The sequence below is a fragment of the Mchenga conophoros genome, linkage group LG15 (assembly GCF_057382185.1).
Source record: "Mchenga conophoros isolate Kocher_MC1m ecotype Shallow Benthic linkage group LG15, M_conophoros_male_GT1.1, whole genome shotgun sequence".
NCBI lineage: Eukaryota > Metazoa > Chordata > Actinopteri > Cichliformes > Cichlidae > Mchenga > Mchenga conophoros.
Window position 1 is genome coordinate 4,059,754 of NC_140540.1, and position 15,691 is coordinate 4,075,444.

The 15,691-nt window shown below is 41.7% G+C and overlaps 1 protein-coding gene across 1 annotated transcript; it reads left to right on the top strand.

Moving 5' to 3' along the window:
• The first annotated feature begins 218 nt into the window (after positions 1-218).
• On the top strand, positions 219-12,928 carry opn8b (opsin 8, group member b). The gene is made up of 4 exons (XM_085247446.1): positions 219-288; positions 10,154-10,447; positions 10,887-11,215; positions 12,581-12,928. Exons 1-4 carry the CDS (start codon positions 219-221, stop codon positions 12,926-12,928), a joined length of 1,041 nt encoding a protein of 346 aa, XP_085103572.1.
• Positions 12,929-15,691: the final 2,763 nt, after the last annotated feature.

Below are 15,691 nucleotides of genomic sequence, written 5' to 3' on the forward strand. Positions count from 1 at the left end.
GCTGGATGATCCTCTCTTTACGCATCATCACCCTGACAACACACGCTGGCTGCAGGCACGAGGCTTCAGCCGGTACGCGTCTCAGCTTCATTCCTGAGGACAGATGCCTCTGACACCGGAGCGCAGCAGCAGCAGAGGCGCAGTCTGACTCTTCTCCGCTTCGTCGGGATCGCATGAGGATCAATTTTCTTTTATCTTGGTTACTGATCATTGTTTTCATGGATAAGTACACCTCTGCTTTATCACCGGCGCTGGACATCGGCACGGGCTGCTACCTGCTGGTCTTAAGTAAGTTGAAAATCGCACTTAAACTAGAAACAATGACAGTTTATGGTTTTTGAATGCTTCCCATCTCTGATCATCTTAATCCTGTCTGGGAATATACTCTTCAATAGCATTGACTTATTCTCCCGGCTTTGGAGACCTAAACTGAATTAAAAGAGCGTGATCTTTTTTTTATAATCCATTTTGCGCACATGAGTTCAAAGCAGCTTTCTGAGAAAATACTGGGAAAAAAATATAATCTCATGATAATATAATCCCACACCGTCATTTAGAAGGTTAGAGTAAGTTTGTGTGGTGTGTAGTGTATTTGCATGAAATCTGTTTGGTACAGTCAGGTAAGGAGAACAGTGGTCTTAGGTTTCAGAGAATATATAATATAACTTTCAGAATAATCCTAAGTGACAGAAGTAAGTCTTCAACCTTGTATGCCGCCCTTTATATAAGATCTTAGATTCTGTGTTTACTAAAATAGTTTATTTAAAAGAAAAACTACAGCCTTCAGGATGGGGGTGGAGGAGGTTATTATTACTTATGTTTGGGATATTATATATCATTACAGTGACAGACATGGACGAGGCCGAGGTAAACACTACCATCATTCACTTATCATTACCTGCCTGTCACCAATGAACGGAGGTCAGAGAGGATGCTGCTCCTCAAGGTGCTCCAAATGCGTGCAGTGGCTGTGATGACAGAAAAAGGTGGAAGGAGGTCCTGGGGTGCAGGAGGGTTAGAAGAATTATGGAAACACAGCTGTGAGGCATTTCCTTGCTTTTTATTGAGAACTGATGCCAGGGGCCATATTTAAAATGAAAATTTGAAATGACGCCAGACAGAAACTGGGAAGAAAAAAATCTTACCAAAGGGGCACTTATCAGGTGAGAGACCAAAGGGGGTGTGGTCGGTCTGTGCATGTGCAGACTTAATGTGAGAATTCAGTGCAGGGATAATTCTGGTGTCCAGCCTGCTGGTAAAGACTTTAAAAACATAGAAATCTCCACAAAGCTACTGTGATCTCCTGATCAATAAGACGGACAGAAGCACAGAGACTCAGTCATCCTCCTGCTATTTCGCACAGTTTATCTGCCTGGAAATGCATCATTAAGCAGTAAGTCTACTGCACAACCAAAGATAGACTGATAGATTGAAATAATAGAGGGTGGAGAATAGCAGCCGAGGACAAAGACCACCGGCCCTTTCATCCACTGATGGCAGGATTTATGAAGCAAAGCAGCAGAGGTTCATAATCCAAATGTTTGAGGTTTGATGTATTGAATTGGTTCTTCTAATGGACAAAAACAGTTGGTGTAGTTGTTCTGTCTGGGAACCACATTCACCTCATACCTGCAGGTCATCCCTGCTGATCTTTCTGTTATCCAGCATGAGAAATGTGTGCCTTATTTTATTTTTGTGCTGCATTTTGCATTTAGAATCAAACATGATTTCAGAATGTAGCTGGCCTTTCATGTGTTTTTAGGTGGTGACGTGGTGGGATTGGGAGGACAGCAATGCTTTGCAATGCTTTGAGATAAAAACATAGATGAGCTGTAGTTTGTAGTCTGACAGATTGTGCTACAGGGAAGCTGGATAAATAATGCAAGCTAAGAGAAGTTAGAGAAAGATAAACCGTGCTGTGTTTTGATGCTGGATGATTAATACAAAGCCTGGTCTGATTTCATTTCTGTTCGGTTCTCTGCTGCCCACAGGGGGGGAAATACACTATATAGGGCTTAATCAATCACTTCCACTGAAATCAGTCCCGACACCATCGCTCTGCTTCTGGTTATGAGGCAAGTTTCTTCCCAGAAAATTTCACACAAATACAGACAAATTATATCCAGTGATTGAAGTCATAGTCACATCACAGGAACAGAAAAACAGCACATGTGTGCAGGGAGACGTCCATGTGCACACTCATAAAAGCTGCTAAAAGGCTAAGAAAAGTTTAGTAACAGTTTGAATTCCCCCCTAATAATGATAGAAGACCAAGTTAGCTACAGCTGCATTAAAGTAATCCGATTGACTTCCTATTCTAAACCATTCTACTCCAACTGTTTGTAGTACAGTCCCTTTATCCTGATGTTCCCACACAGTGTCTACACCCTTGACTTTGTGCAGAATGGCCAAAGATTAAAAAAAGAAAATTAATTCCCTTTGGATTCAAATTAGCCCTTGCATTGTTTAAAGCATGCCTGCTTAGAAACAAAAGGATCCTATGTTTATCTGTGAGGGTTAAACACTAAAGACCTTTACCGGGGCGAGGTCTACAGGGGACCCAAACAAAAGGATGACCATTTATTTGACTTGCACGAACAGTTAAGGATACTAAAAGAGTCAGAGATAACATCTGACGAGCAGCATGAGGAACAGGAGCATGAAACACCATGAACAAGACTACAGACACAGAGTGTTGGAGCCAAGTCCAGGCCAATAATTTCACTCAGTTACATCATGCCATATTTAAGTATTTGTCATGATCTTTAAGTTTCCATTATAATCTTGATCATTTTATGTTATAATGTAATATGCTGTGCTCCATAAATTAATCCTGCTTTATTAGTCAGTTGTTGTTGTAAAGTGTTGGTAGATGTCGTAAAGGGGTGTGTATTTGGCCCGCATGCGGAGGGGTGTGGGTAAAAAAGGTTAGGTAAGCAAGCAGGACGTGGAGCAACAGTTTTCTGACTAATGTAGCGGCAGCCTTCTGTCCTTCTTTGCCGCTTCGTTTCCCATAGTGCGGAGCAGAATGTTGGACTTTTTTCCTGTGACCTGTAAATCCTTCATCAGCTCATCTGTACAAAAGGTTCCAGTGCTTCCTGGGTCTAAGAACGCGTATGATTCAACTGTTGTGTTGCTCCTTGAACATCTGACCTTCACAGGCACAATTGAGAGTGCACAGACTGCTTTGCCAGCCCCGGTACAACCGCATGTTTCACTGCCTGCTGCTGGAGAAAAACTTGCTGCTGGTTCTCTGATACTTTTACTCTCACTATCAGGAGAAGAGTACTGCTCCTTATGCAGAATGGTGGGATGTTTCTGAGAACAAGTCTCACACGTGTGTCTTTGCTGGCAGCCTTTGCTCAGATGCCCCTGTGACAGGCAACCAAAACACAAGCTCTTTGATTTGAGGAAATCAAGCCTTTCTCTGTGAGGCTTTTGCTTGAGGAGTCTGCAGGTACTGAGGTTATGCCCTCCCTTATGACAGAAAAGACACTGTCTTCCACCTGTAGGGCCTATATTTTCCCTTTCCCTCTTTGTCTGCTCTGCACTGTTTAATACAGGTGCTGTATTAGTAGCAAAGATGCTTTCCCTCTCCTTGAATTTCAGAGCATTCTCTCTGCACACCTTTGCTTTGCCCTTGTCTCTAGACAAAGTGGTGTCCTGAATGTTACCAAATAATGGGTGAGAAGCGATCTTTGCCTGCTTCTCTACAAAACTGACCAGATCAGCGAATCTAGCTCTCATTGCTGTACGTTCTTGAATGTCACAGGCGAAACCCCTCCACCTTTCCCTTAATTTAAAAGGAAGCTTGGAGATGACTGTTCTCATATTAGTAGGGCTATCCATCTCCTCAATGTACTCCATGCTGTCTACTGTGTTACAGCAACTAGTGAGGAACATAGCAAACTCCGTCAGTGCATCACCATCCTCTGGCTTGATTACAGGCCATTTTAGAGCTCTTTCAATGTAGGCTGAGGCAATAGTATATTCATCCCCGAAATGCTTGCGCAGAAGCCTCTTAGCTTCAGCGTAGCCCCTGTCAGGATACATGTGCGAACAGCTACGAACAAGAACCTTGGGTCTCCCTTGGGTGAACTGCTCCAGGAAGCGCAACCTATCTCTATTGCTGTCTGTCCTTTCCTCAATCCCATGCTCGAACGCTTTCATAAAAAACCCAAACTCCAGTGGATCCCCACTGAATACTGGAACATCCAAAGGAGGGAGAGTGGATGCTTTCTGTTGTTTTACTAGGAGCTCTGTAATCTCATTTTGTCGCTTCATGACATCCAACAAGTCTTTAACATCAGCCATCCTGCCTTGACTAGTAATAGACTGGCTATTATCCTTCTTATTCAATGGATGAGGAAGCCTGCTACTCCTTTCTGAGCCCTGCATTACCTCCGACTCACATTCTCGACCGACATCTCCATGTTCTGGCTGAACCAAACCAAAACTGGCCCCAATACTTTGGCCCGGAGCTCTTTGGCAGGTAGCCATTTTGTTGACCAAGTCAGCAGAAGTGTTATGGGCTGGCTCCTTCATCCATTGAATAAGAAGGATAATAGCCAGTCTATTACTAGTCCTCAGTCTGTTCAGTCTGGTGGGCAAATGGTTGCCAAGGAAGCTATAGTCAAAGATCCACAGGTGTATCCTTTGCAGATGTGCTTTTACATTTTTTAAAAATCTTTTTACAATTTTTACAAACAAAAAGCGACAGTGCAGTGGGAGAAAGACTCTTAGAACTACCCATCCTTTCTATTAATGTTGTAGCTTAACTCAAATAAAATCATCAAACTTTGTACCCTTGAAAAAAAAGGAGCTGCGTCTTTACATTGTCCCATGTTGTGACCTTTAAGCAAAAGTCACCCTAAATATAAAACACGCTGTTACTTCTTCTCCTACGTGTCGATGCTGTACCAGTAGACCATTATTAAGCCATGTATGGATTAGGATGAAGACAGCCTCTTCATCTGTCTGTCTAAATCTAACAGTAAGGGCTGTCATACCACTATATAATTGACCCCTTTTCATTTACCCCTGTGTGTATCCATAGATCACAAATGCTGCTGCAGTTGGATCTCTACAGGTCTTTCTCACATCCAGTCTGTCCAGGAGGGACACATGTTTTCAAACCTACTGCTTCTTCTTTTGTCTGCTTCCTTTAGGGGTCACCACACTGGATTATCTGCCTCCACCTCACCCCTTCCTCTCTGTCACATCACCATTCTGCATGTATTCCTTCACTACATCCATGAATCTCTGTGCAGTCTTCCTCTTTTCCTTCAGTTTGGCAGCTCCATGCTCAGCATCCGTTGTCCATTATATCCATGTGCTTCATCTGCATGTGTCCAAACCTTCTCCATATTGAAAGAAGACAGTGCACCATGCAGCTTCAACAACTCTTTCTCATGTCTTTATTGTATGGCTCATTAATCCTTCTGTAGCTCCTACAGCTTTGCACGTCCTCCTTGTTCATAAAAACTGGAATCAGTGTTAAACAACCTGGTCCACTGTGCTTTCTCCTAGACATCTCCATAGCTCCACAGGACCAACCAGCTTTCCACTTTTCATCCTCTTCATAGCTGCCCTCACTTCCTCATTACTAATCCTCTGCAGTTACTGAATCAGGAAGTGCAGAGGATTAGTCAGGAGGAAGTGAGGGCTCCTCTCATTTTCTTCATTCATCAGCTCCTTAAAGTACTCCTTCCTCTATCTTTAACCCTGGAGAAACCATGGGGTCAAATTTGACCCCATGGTTTCCCTAGTAAACCAATGGGGTCGGATCTGACCCCATGGGTTCTCCAGGGTTAAGCACCCTAACCTCCTGCACGTCCTTTCCAGTTCAATCTCTTGCTAGCCAATTGATACAAATCTTTTTTTCCTTTCTTAGTGTCCACATACAACGCACTTAAAGTCCGTTCCTTTGCCACCCCTCTCTTTGCTGTGTGCATAGCCTCCCAGTACTCCTGTATACTTTTTGCATCTCCCTGACTGTCCCATTTTTTCTTTGCTAACCTGTTCCTTTGAATACTTTCCTGCACAGCCTCGTTCCACCACCAAGTCTTCTTCCTTCTGCTCAGAGGATACACAAAACACCTTCTTGGCAGTTTCTCTCACCACTTCAGTTGTACTGTCCCAGCCATCTGTTATCTCTTACCTACCACCCAACTACTCTGTGTAACATTTTACCTTCTTTAACCTCCTCCATTTAATTCACTGACTTCCTCTCCTTCCAGAGTCGTCCTACAGACTACGGTCCATCTGCCGAGCTACATTCTTCCCTCACACCAGCTTGCAGTTTCTTTTCTCTTTCACATTACACTTTCTCCAGGATTTAGTCCAGCTGCCTCCACTCTTACACATCACCCTATGTTCCTCCCTCTTCTTGAAGCATGTGTTCACCACAGAAAAAAATCCACCACCGTCTGTTGGGGAGAGAAATCCTTCTGCCTCTGTCTTCTTAAACCATCACCACCCTCTCCCCCTGGCGACACTCTCTACCACTTCATCCAAGTTAGTGTAGAATTCCTCTTTCTCATGTAACTAACATCTAACTTGTGGGGCATATGCACATTCATCGTCACCTAAACAATTTTCAGCTTCAAACTCATGATCCTGTCTGACTTTTTATTCCCCTCCACAACATTATGCATGCACTCTTCTTCTAACCATCAACCAAATCCATAAAGCAAGTGGTAAAACAGAATTTTCCCTGGGCTTGATCACCGATGTGGTGGGTGGAATTAATGTGACTGTGTGTCTGTATTTCATAACCCTTCCCTCATTTGTATTATAACTGGTTATAATGTGGGTTTTCTAAACATAACTCCTCCAGCCATTAATTCAATCATGAGATAGTGGGTGTGTAGCTAAGACAAACTCTATTTGCAGACATATGGGATGATGTTACATGTCGCCATTGATTCTTTTTTGTTTGCAGAGAGCAGTTAAAGCCACTTGAAAGTAATTTGCAGTGAGCTGGAAGTTGATCGGGTCACTGGGCTTTGAGCTTAAAAAGTCCCAAAGGAGATCTTACATAAAATCAAGAGTTCCTGTGTAGGGAGACTGTCAGAGAATCTCCCTTCACGACGAAGGAGTCTGTCTTAGTGCTGGATATACACAGAAGTGCATTTATGCTGTTAGTTTTGTCATCTGTTTGTTTCCCTGAGGTTGCTTCCAGCAAAAAAAATCAATGCAATATTTTGTTCAGCAAGACAGGGCATGAACGTTATATGAAAACAATGTATACCTGCTATCTAACAGCCAGTAGGTGGGCGAAATATTGTATGAAGTCAAGGAAAGTTGGGAAACGGCTCATCACTTGATTTAAAACCTCAATAAAAAACTTTCTAATCAGTTTATGGTTTAATTGCTTGTTTCAACTCTTATTAAATAAACATTATGTTCATGTTGTAACCTCCAGTATGATTTAGAGTCAAACAGAAAAAAAAGCAGGATCCTTTAGGGCTTATTGAACCTGTGACTGAGAAATTACTACCTTATAAGTGTCTTCAACTTATGAGCTTGATCCACCTCTCACTCATCCATCCATCCATCCATCTTCTTCCGCTTATCCAGGGCCCGGGTCACAGGGGCCTAAGCAGAGAATCCCAGGCCTCCCTCTCCCCAGCCACCTCCTCCAGCTCATCCGGAGGAACATCAAGGCATTCCCAGGCCAGCTGTGAGATAAAATCTCTCCAGCGTGTCCTGGATCTGCCCAGGAGATCCAGGACACGCTGGTCTGCCAGGAGCGGAGCCCCTGGCAGACCGATTCCCGGCTACCAAGACCTCTCACTCATGATGTCTGATTTTAAAAATATATGCGGCCATAATGCTGAACTCCTCTTAAGACAATGGACTTCTGCAACATTAAAGTAGTCCTTCAAGCGCTAAGACAGAAGCAGGTGCAGGAAAGGAGTTTCTTGGTGTTCTAGTTTACGGGGAAAGGTTAACAAGATTACCCACAGTAGAAGAGAGTGAGAGGAAAGTACACAGTGCTCTAAGCTGAGGTTGCTCAGGAATAATCCTCACCTCTGGAAACTGTTTCATGTTCAAGCCAAGGAGCAGACTTGGCACACTATAGGCTAGCTCTAATTACAGCCTGAAGCTCAGCAGGTCATCATTCAGCATCTGGACATTTTTCACATTTTTCATGTACTGGAAAACTATCTCTCTGAAATACACGGACATTGATCCAAATCTACCAACCGAACCTCACAGTTCAACACTGCGGAGGCTGTGAAGAAAGCTGATTATACATGAGCACTTTAAAAGCACTTCAACACAATGTGTACACTTCTCTCCTTCCCTGCAGAACATTTTATTGTCACTTTTCTTTTTAGATATTATCCATCCTCATCAGTTCATTCTCTTAGCCATTGCTTTACCATGACTGTGAGACCAGCATCAAAAGCTGATCTAGCAACAAATATTTGTGCCTCCTTTTAAAAAATCCCATCTCTTATTTCCCCACATCGGTGATTTTTTAAACCTTTGTTGTCCTTTTGTTCTCTGCCAAAAACAGAAGCTAGGCTCTTCTTTCTACACTAATCACAGCGATAATCACCGTATACGTTCACCAATTTCACCGATCTGGCAGGAAATTCATCGAATCACCCACTCCAGTGAATACAAGCTTACAGTCTTACAAACTTTCTTCATGTGCAAGGCTGCTAGGCAAGGTCAAGTTCACATGTTGAGAGATACAATGGCGGCTTTGTGCTGAGGAAAACAAAAGAGAGGCAACAGAGTTAGCGTTAATCTGTGTCTGACGTAATCATGACTTCTTTCTGCTTGAAATGTGAAAGAAATAAGTACTGTTATTTTCAGCTTTGAGCGCCTGCCAATGCCCTAACATTATGGTTTTCTTTCTGTGGTTGTTTTCTGTATTACTGAGAGGTCAGAGGTAAAAGATTACCCTTATATGTGAATATTTAACAGTGTGATAAAAACAGTATTGTTCAGATAGCTCAAATAGACGTACAATGTTTTAAGTAATATCCTTATTGGCCTTTAGACTAAACGGCAGACGTGAATAGTTCTTCAGGCTATGGTCAGATGCTGGTTGGCCTATTTCAAAAACATCTTGTGTTTATCAGGAAAATAATCCCCTAAAGGTTTAATGGGGCAAATGTCATAGTGAGTTTAATGAAACACAGATTTGCCTGAGGTGTGGAAACTGATGTGTAAAATGCTTCACCTTATCTCCGTCTTATACATCTGCTCCAGAAATGCAGGGAGACGAGAGGATAGAGTCAGAAACAACAACTAACACTACCTTATCTATTTTTTTTTTTAAGATTTCATTAAGATTTCTGTAAATAGAGAGTGGAAAAAAATCAATGTGTGGTCAAAAGATACCCAAAAAAGAAAATTCCTTCCTTTAAAACAGTACATTGTAACGTTTTCCTACTGATGGATTTATTTATTTATTTATTTTAAACTGTGCTGCAGATGTGATTTTGCAGCAATTATTTTACAGAAGATAATAAATAAATATAGAGGAGTAAAAAGTGACGTATTTATCTCTGAATTGTGGTCTAAGCGTATAAACTAGTAATAAAAAAGCACCTCACACAAACCTTGAAGCTGCACTTAGGTGCTCGCCTGACTTTTACCTTCCATTATAAAAGAAAAGGTCAAATCATTTTGTAATGGGCTGTGAGGCTGTTTAAAAAGATTAGCATTGTGTGTCATTTGCAGGCAGCCAGTGGGTAAAGCTGTCCTTCTTCCTTAGTTAAACCTCTACCGTGGATTCAATAAACGATGTAACGACCGTGTGGTCGCACTCCTCTCCAGAGAAACAAATCCAACATCCATCCAGAGTCTTGTGTTTGTACACAGATCAGGATCATTGTTAATGCACTGTGTGTTTAACCTGTGTGTCAGTGTATGTGCTTATATGCACTTCTTCAAACACAGGGGAACAGTAATGTGGACCTCACACGTACCGCAATCAAGGCCAGTGAATGCTGATTATTGTTGTTGTTAAATCATCTAACAGCTAAAGGACAAATTTGACATAATTTAACGCACGATTAATATGCATCCAAAGGCATCAACCACTTTAAACACCTTTGCAGACGGCATGTGTGTTTGTGTAGCTAGACTTCTATTCATTATCATCTTCTCCTCTTCCTCTGTATCCCAGCTGTGCTCTCCATTGTGGGAAACCTGCAAGTCCTTATCGTGGCATTCAAAAGGTCGTCCAGGATGAAACCGCCGGAGCTGCTGAGTGTGAATCTAGCCATGACAGACCTGGGAGCAGCTGTCACCATGTACCCTCTAGCTGTGGCGTCTGCCTGGAGCCATCGCTGGCTTGGGGGAGATGTTTCCTGTGTCTATTATGGCCTGGCAGGATTCTTCTTTGGCATGGCCAGCATCATGAACCTCACCATCTTGGCTGTTGTGCGCTTGATTGTGTCCCTCAACCTGCAGTCACCTAGTAAGTAATTCAGGGCTGACAAAAATACTGTTTCCAAAGATGCTCTTCCCACATCTGCCTCTTTTCATGTATGCATAGAACCGGCAGAGAGGTCACAGACAAGAGCCATGCTGTCAAATATAAAAGAGAATTAATGGAAATAAAAATCTTCTTACCTTTGTATTACATACCATCCGCAATGTTTTCTAATTGTTTGAAGGTAGAAACATCTCGCTCACGTCCATATGTTTAAACCTGTTTTCAGTGTAACTGTGTAACAGAGTTTTTGCGTTTTAACATAAAGGCAACTGTTTTTGTGTTTCGGTGTTTAATAAATAAAACTAAATTATTTCTATGCATGTGATATGTGATTTAAGAAATATAGGATCTTATCTAAGCTCTGCCATTTAACTGCATATAAGAAGGAGAAAGCAACTGTTCTCTTTATTTCTCACTGCAGGGGAGAAAATCAGTTGGAAGAAGGTGAAGATGCTGTGCCTGTGGTCCTGGCTGTATGCTTTGATCTGGGCTCTGTTTCCCATAGTGGGCTGGGGTCGATACGGCCCAGAACCCTTTGGCCTGTCCTGCTCACTTGCCTGGGGCCAGATGAAATATGAGGGATTCTCTTTTGTTATCTCCCTGTTCTTCTTCAACCTGGTCATGCCTACTGTCATCATCCTCTGCTGCTACTTTGGCATCGCCATCAAACTCTATTTCACCTACAAAAAGTCGATGCACAACAGCCACAGAATCCCCAACATCGTCAAGCTCCATCGGAGGCTGTTACTAGTGAGTCGCTCTTTACTGAAGATTATAAAGATCTGAAACTGTAGTTTGCTTTAAAGGGTTAAAATTCTGAAAATTGTTGAATATTTGATCATCGAGAGAGACGGTTCATCCAGTCAGCACTATACCCTGTGGTTTGGTCAACCAATGGCTTGATGTTAGTTAAGTTCCCTCCTATTCCTTTCTCAGAATCAGTTCATTTTAATTTTTTTAGGACTGAAAAGCACATTTAACCTCGTTGTTGAAAACTTTAAGCCAATCCATTTTACACCCACAAGTGTCACAATCTGGAGCCAAATGTAAGCATACCTTCTGTCTATGGTTTAATTAAGAGGCACTAAAAAAGAACTGGTCCTTATCAGGTTTTAAAATTAGGTAAACCATATGACATATTACACCATGTCATTATTTATTGAACAAAACCTAAGCAACAGTGCAGAAGCAGTGTGTCAAAAAATTAGGAAAACCCCATCGCCTCTGTCAGTGCGCCCCTGAGTGGCTGTGGCTACAATGTAGCTGCCATCACAAGTGTATGAATGTGTGTGTGAATGGGTGGATGACTGGATGTGTAAAGCGCTTTGGGGTCCTTAGGGACTAGAAAAGCACTATACAAATACAGGCCATTTACCATTGATGTTGAAGCACCTTAAGCAGCAATTACATCAAATGGTTTTCTGTATGACTTTTTCAGTCTATCACAATGCTGAGGAGGAATTTGCCTCACTCTTCTTTCAGTTCAGTGAGGTTTGCAGGTATTTGTTTATGCACAGCTCCTTTAAGGTTAAACCACAGAATTTAATTTGGGTTGAGGTCTGAGTTTTGACTGGACACCTTGACACCATCGCTACACCTTGATATGTGTGCCTTCGGCCATTCTTTTGGAGATTTGCTGCCGTGTTTGGGATCACTGTCCTGTTGCACGACTCATTTTCCATCAGGCAAATGGCCTCAACCTTGACTCTAGAGCACTTTGGTATACAGGTACTTCATGCTTAACTCGGTGACTGCAAGGTGTCCAAGTCCTGTGGCAAGAAAATGAATCCAAATCATGAACCTGCCACCACCGTGCTTGACAGTTTTTCACACACGGCTTCTGCATTTAGGCTTAGTTTTTATTAAGTAATGCCATGATGTGATGTGTTGCTGTTTACCTGAAGTTGTTATTTACCTCATTTTAAGACTTTCTAAGAACCAGATCATTCTTATTATGTCCCAATATGTAAAACCTGAGAATTGATAGGGTTTTTTTTCTAACCATAACTAAATCAGTGACGCTCCCAATCATAATCCAATGAAATTCTTGCCTTGTCTTTGTTTTCATCGACTTTGAGAGTTTTTTGCTGACTTTATCTTCCTGTTTTATTTCAGATTGCTGTTTTGATCAGTATAGGCTTTATATGCTGTTGGACACCCTACGGTTTGGTAAGCCTGTGGTCCATTTTCCGTGACAGCAGCACCATCCCACCTGAAGTCAGCCTGCTGCCGTGCATGTTTGCAAAGAGCTCTACTGTTTACAACCCTGTGATCTACTACTTCTTCAGCCAAAGCTTCAAAAGGGAGGTCAATCAGCTGTCGTGGCTGTGTAAGCCGTGCAAAGTCTCCAACACGATCAGTGACAACAATATTTACATGGTTAGTGCTAGCATCAAGCCCAAAGAACAACCACGATCTACCTTGCAGGAGATCACAGAATCCAAGTCAGTGACTTTGGGTTGAAAGACTGGTTTGTTTTTTGGAGCACACTTGAGAACAAAGACTGAAAATAATGTGTTATCAAGACAGACAGAAGTTTTTTTGTTTGTTTCTTTCCAAACGGTGTGTGGTATTATACCACAGCAGGGTAATACTTGGCCCTTTTCTGACTGGCCATGACATGTGGGAGGATGTGTTTGCACAATGTATTAAATGCTGTGAATGTGGAGCCAACAAAAGCTGTAATATAGAGTCAAATTTGTGCTTACAGTTGGTGAAACCCTGCTATGAGAGACGTTTCAGAGACAGAGCTGCTGAGCACACCCGTGCCCTTGAAGAACTCACCACAGTAAACATCTTTTTGTTATTTACTACATATACACACAAACACAATGAGATGTGAAAGAGGCAGAGGAGTGAGAAGACAATCAACTGCGACATATACTCAAACTGTGCAAATGTGCACTCTGCAGCAATGTAGGTTTTGAACAATCAAAACTTAGGGCCACTCTTTTTATTGTTGTCACCACATTTTACTGCAGTGTTTCCCACAGGCTGTTACCAGTGGGAATGCATTATTATAGGGGAAGGTTGTTTTCCATCCAGTTTATAGATATAAAAGCCAAATGCCCAATGCTACAAACTTTCAATAGATGCTACACTTTCCCAGTGTTTCCAAATACTCGGCACATTTCAGCCTGATGTTCCCTTTTAACTTTTAACCAAGAATAGCTGATCCCTATTTTACACTCCCTGGCTTTAAGTCCCAACCAGTAGTGTGAAGAAGACTGAATTAATGATTGTTGAGAAAGGTGGCTCCTTCATTTAAAAGTGAGATATAAACCAAAGGTTGCGCAGAAAAATACAACAAAAACCTTGATCATAGCAAAGAAAAGGTGATTTTTTACTTCAAAGTGGACCTATTCTGCTTTTCCTGATCATGTCACATAAACTGTTTTGGTAGTGGATGCTCCAATTAAACATGGCCAGAGTTTCAAATACTGGGTTCAACTGAAGTCCTGGTGAACCAAAACACTGTCCTAAATGTCCAACTTGTTTCTCTTTTCTTGGATCTGTTTGATGTCAGAGAGAGAGAACATGGTGGCCCTAATTCTCCTCCATATCTCAGACACACAGATCTCACTGCGAGAACAGTAGCACATTTGAGAGCGGCAGCCAATCAGAAGAAAGCTGGCTTAAATGGAGGGTTGTTTTTGAACTGTGAAATGTGGAAAGCAAGAGCTAGCTCTGGAGTTAGGTATTAAAAATACGGGACTAGTAATGAGCAGGATAGGTCCACTTTAATGATTCAGGTTCAGTATACACGTGTATTTGAATAGGTTTGTGATTATTTTGAGATACTTGATCTGGTTTTCCTGAAAAAAAAAAAAACCACAATCATATTTTTGACTGACATTTTATTTCTGGAACAGCACAGGCAGTTACCGTATGTGTTAAATAGGTATTGTGTTGTACTGTTATTTCAGCAACCTGACATATGCATGGTTTAATCAGTGATTCTGACAACACCCATGTTGTGAGCATGTACTGTATTGGTATCTCTTTCTATCTCGGTCCAGTGCGTCTCGCCCAGCGTCATCTGGGACAGGATCCCTCTCTTTGGAGTTTATCTTGTTTTGATGAAATTAAAATGACAGACAGAATTTTCTTTGCTTTGTTTATTTTTGGAGCTTTAATGCCAACAGTGTGTGGCCGTGTGTGCTGGTAAATATCTGTATTGGGATGTCCTTTTGTTTGATAGCATCTGAAAGAGTTCGTTCTTGATTAACAGAACACACGTGGCTTTGCTTTCATTCGTTTTCAGTCAAAGTCATGAACACTGGCTGCTTTTAGTCATAGTCTACATCCTTGTTTTTAAATGTGGAGCCAGAATGTGAAGTGCGTTACATTTTCAAAACCCTTCTCTAATACAAGTGTGTTGTGACAGAGCCTCATTTGCAGCTCATTCGGCTTTGAAAGGTTGGTTTAGTGTTGAGACATCGACTTAAATGGTGGCACGAACTGAATCTTCAGCTGATGTTAACTCCCTTTGCCTTTGATATTGGAGTTGGTGTTTTAATTTTGTTGTGTGTGGCAAGCAGACTTTTTTTATTTCTTGCAACTTGTAACTACTGTTGACGATCGTGATTTGTGAATGTAGCGTTCTGAACACTGAACATATTTATGTATATAAGGGATTGTGCATATTTGAAAATAAACACTTAATGAATGCATTAAAGTCTTGGAAAATGACAATCACACATTCGATCTCCAACAAGAATAATGAAAGAAGACTGACATTTAAGTCTATGTTTTCTTAATCTCGTTTTAACCCTCTCAAGGCAGGCGTTGCCGATTTGCAACAGTTAAAAACTACCAACCTGATTACCCCACATACATATTTTATGAGTTTTTTTTACTCCGAAGTACCACTGCAGGACTTGGTTGTGCATTAGCAACAAAAAGTTCAATTTGAGCCTGAGAGGGTTAAAATCGGGGCATAAAGGTCGCCAACGCCAGCTGACGTATAAATCCATTAAAGGCAGAAGGGTGTGAATTTGCATGTATTTCATATACATGTATTGCTTTCCTCTTAGTACGTATTTCAGATGTGCCTTGATTCAATTAAAGGTCATCTTGAGAGCAGAATACAAACTGTAACCATGTGCTCCACCAAATCCCAAAGGTGGAGATCTGGTGACTGTGCCATTTGAATACAGTGAACTCATCGTCGTGTTAAGAAACCAGTTTCCAATGATCTGAACTCTAGTGAGTGACATTAAAATA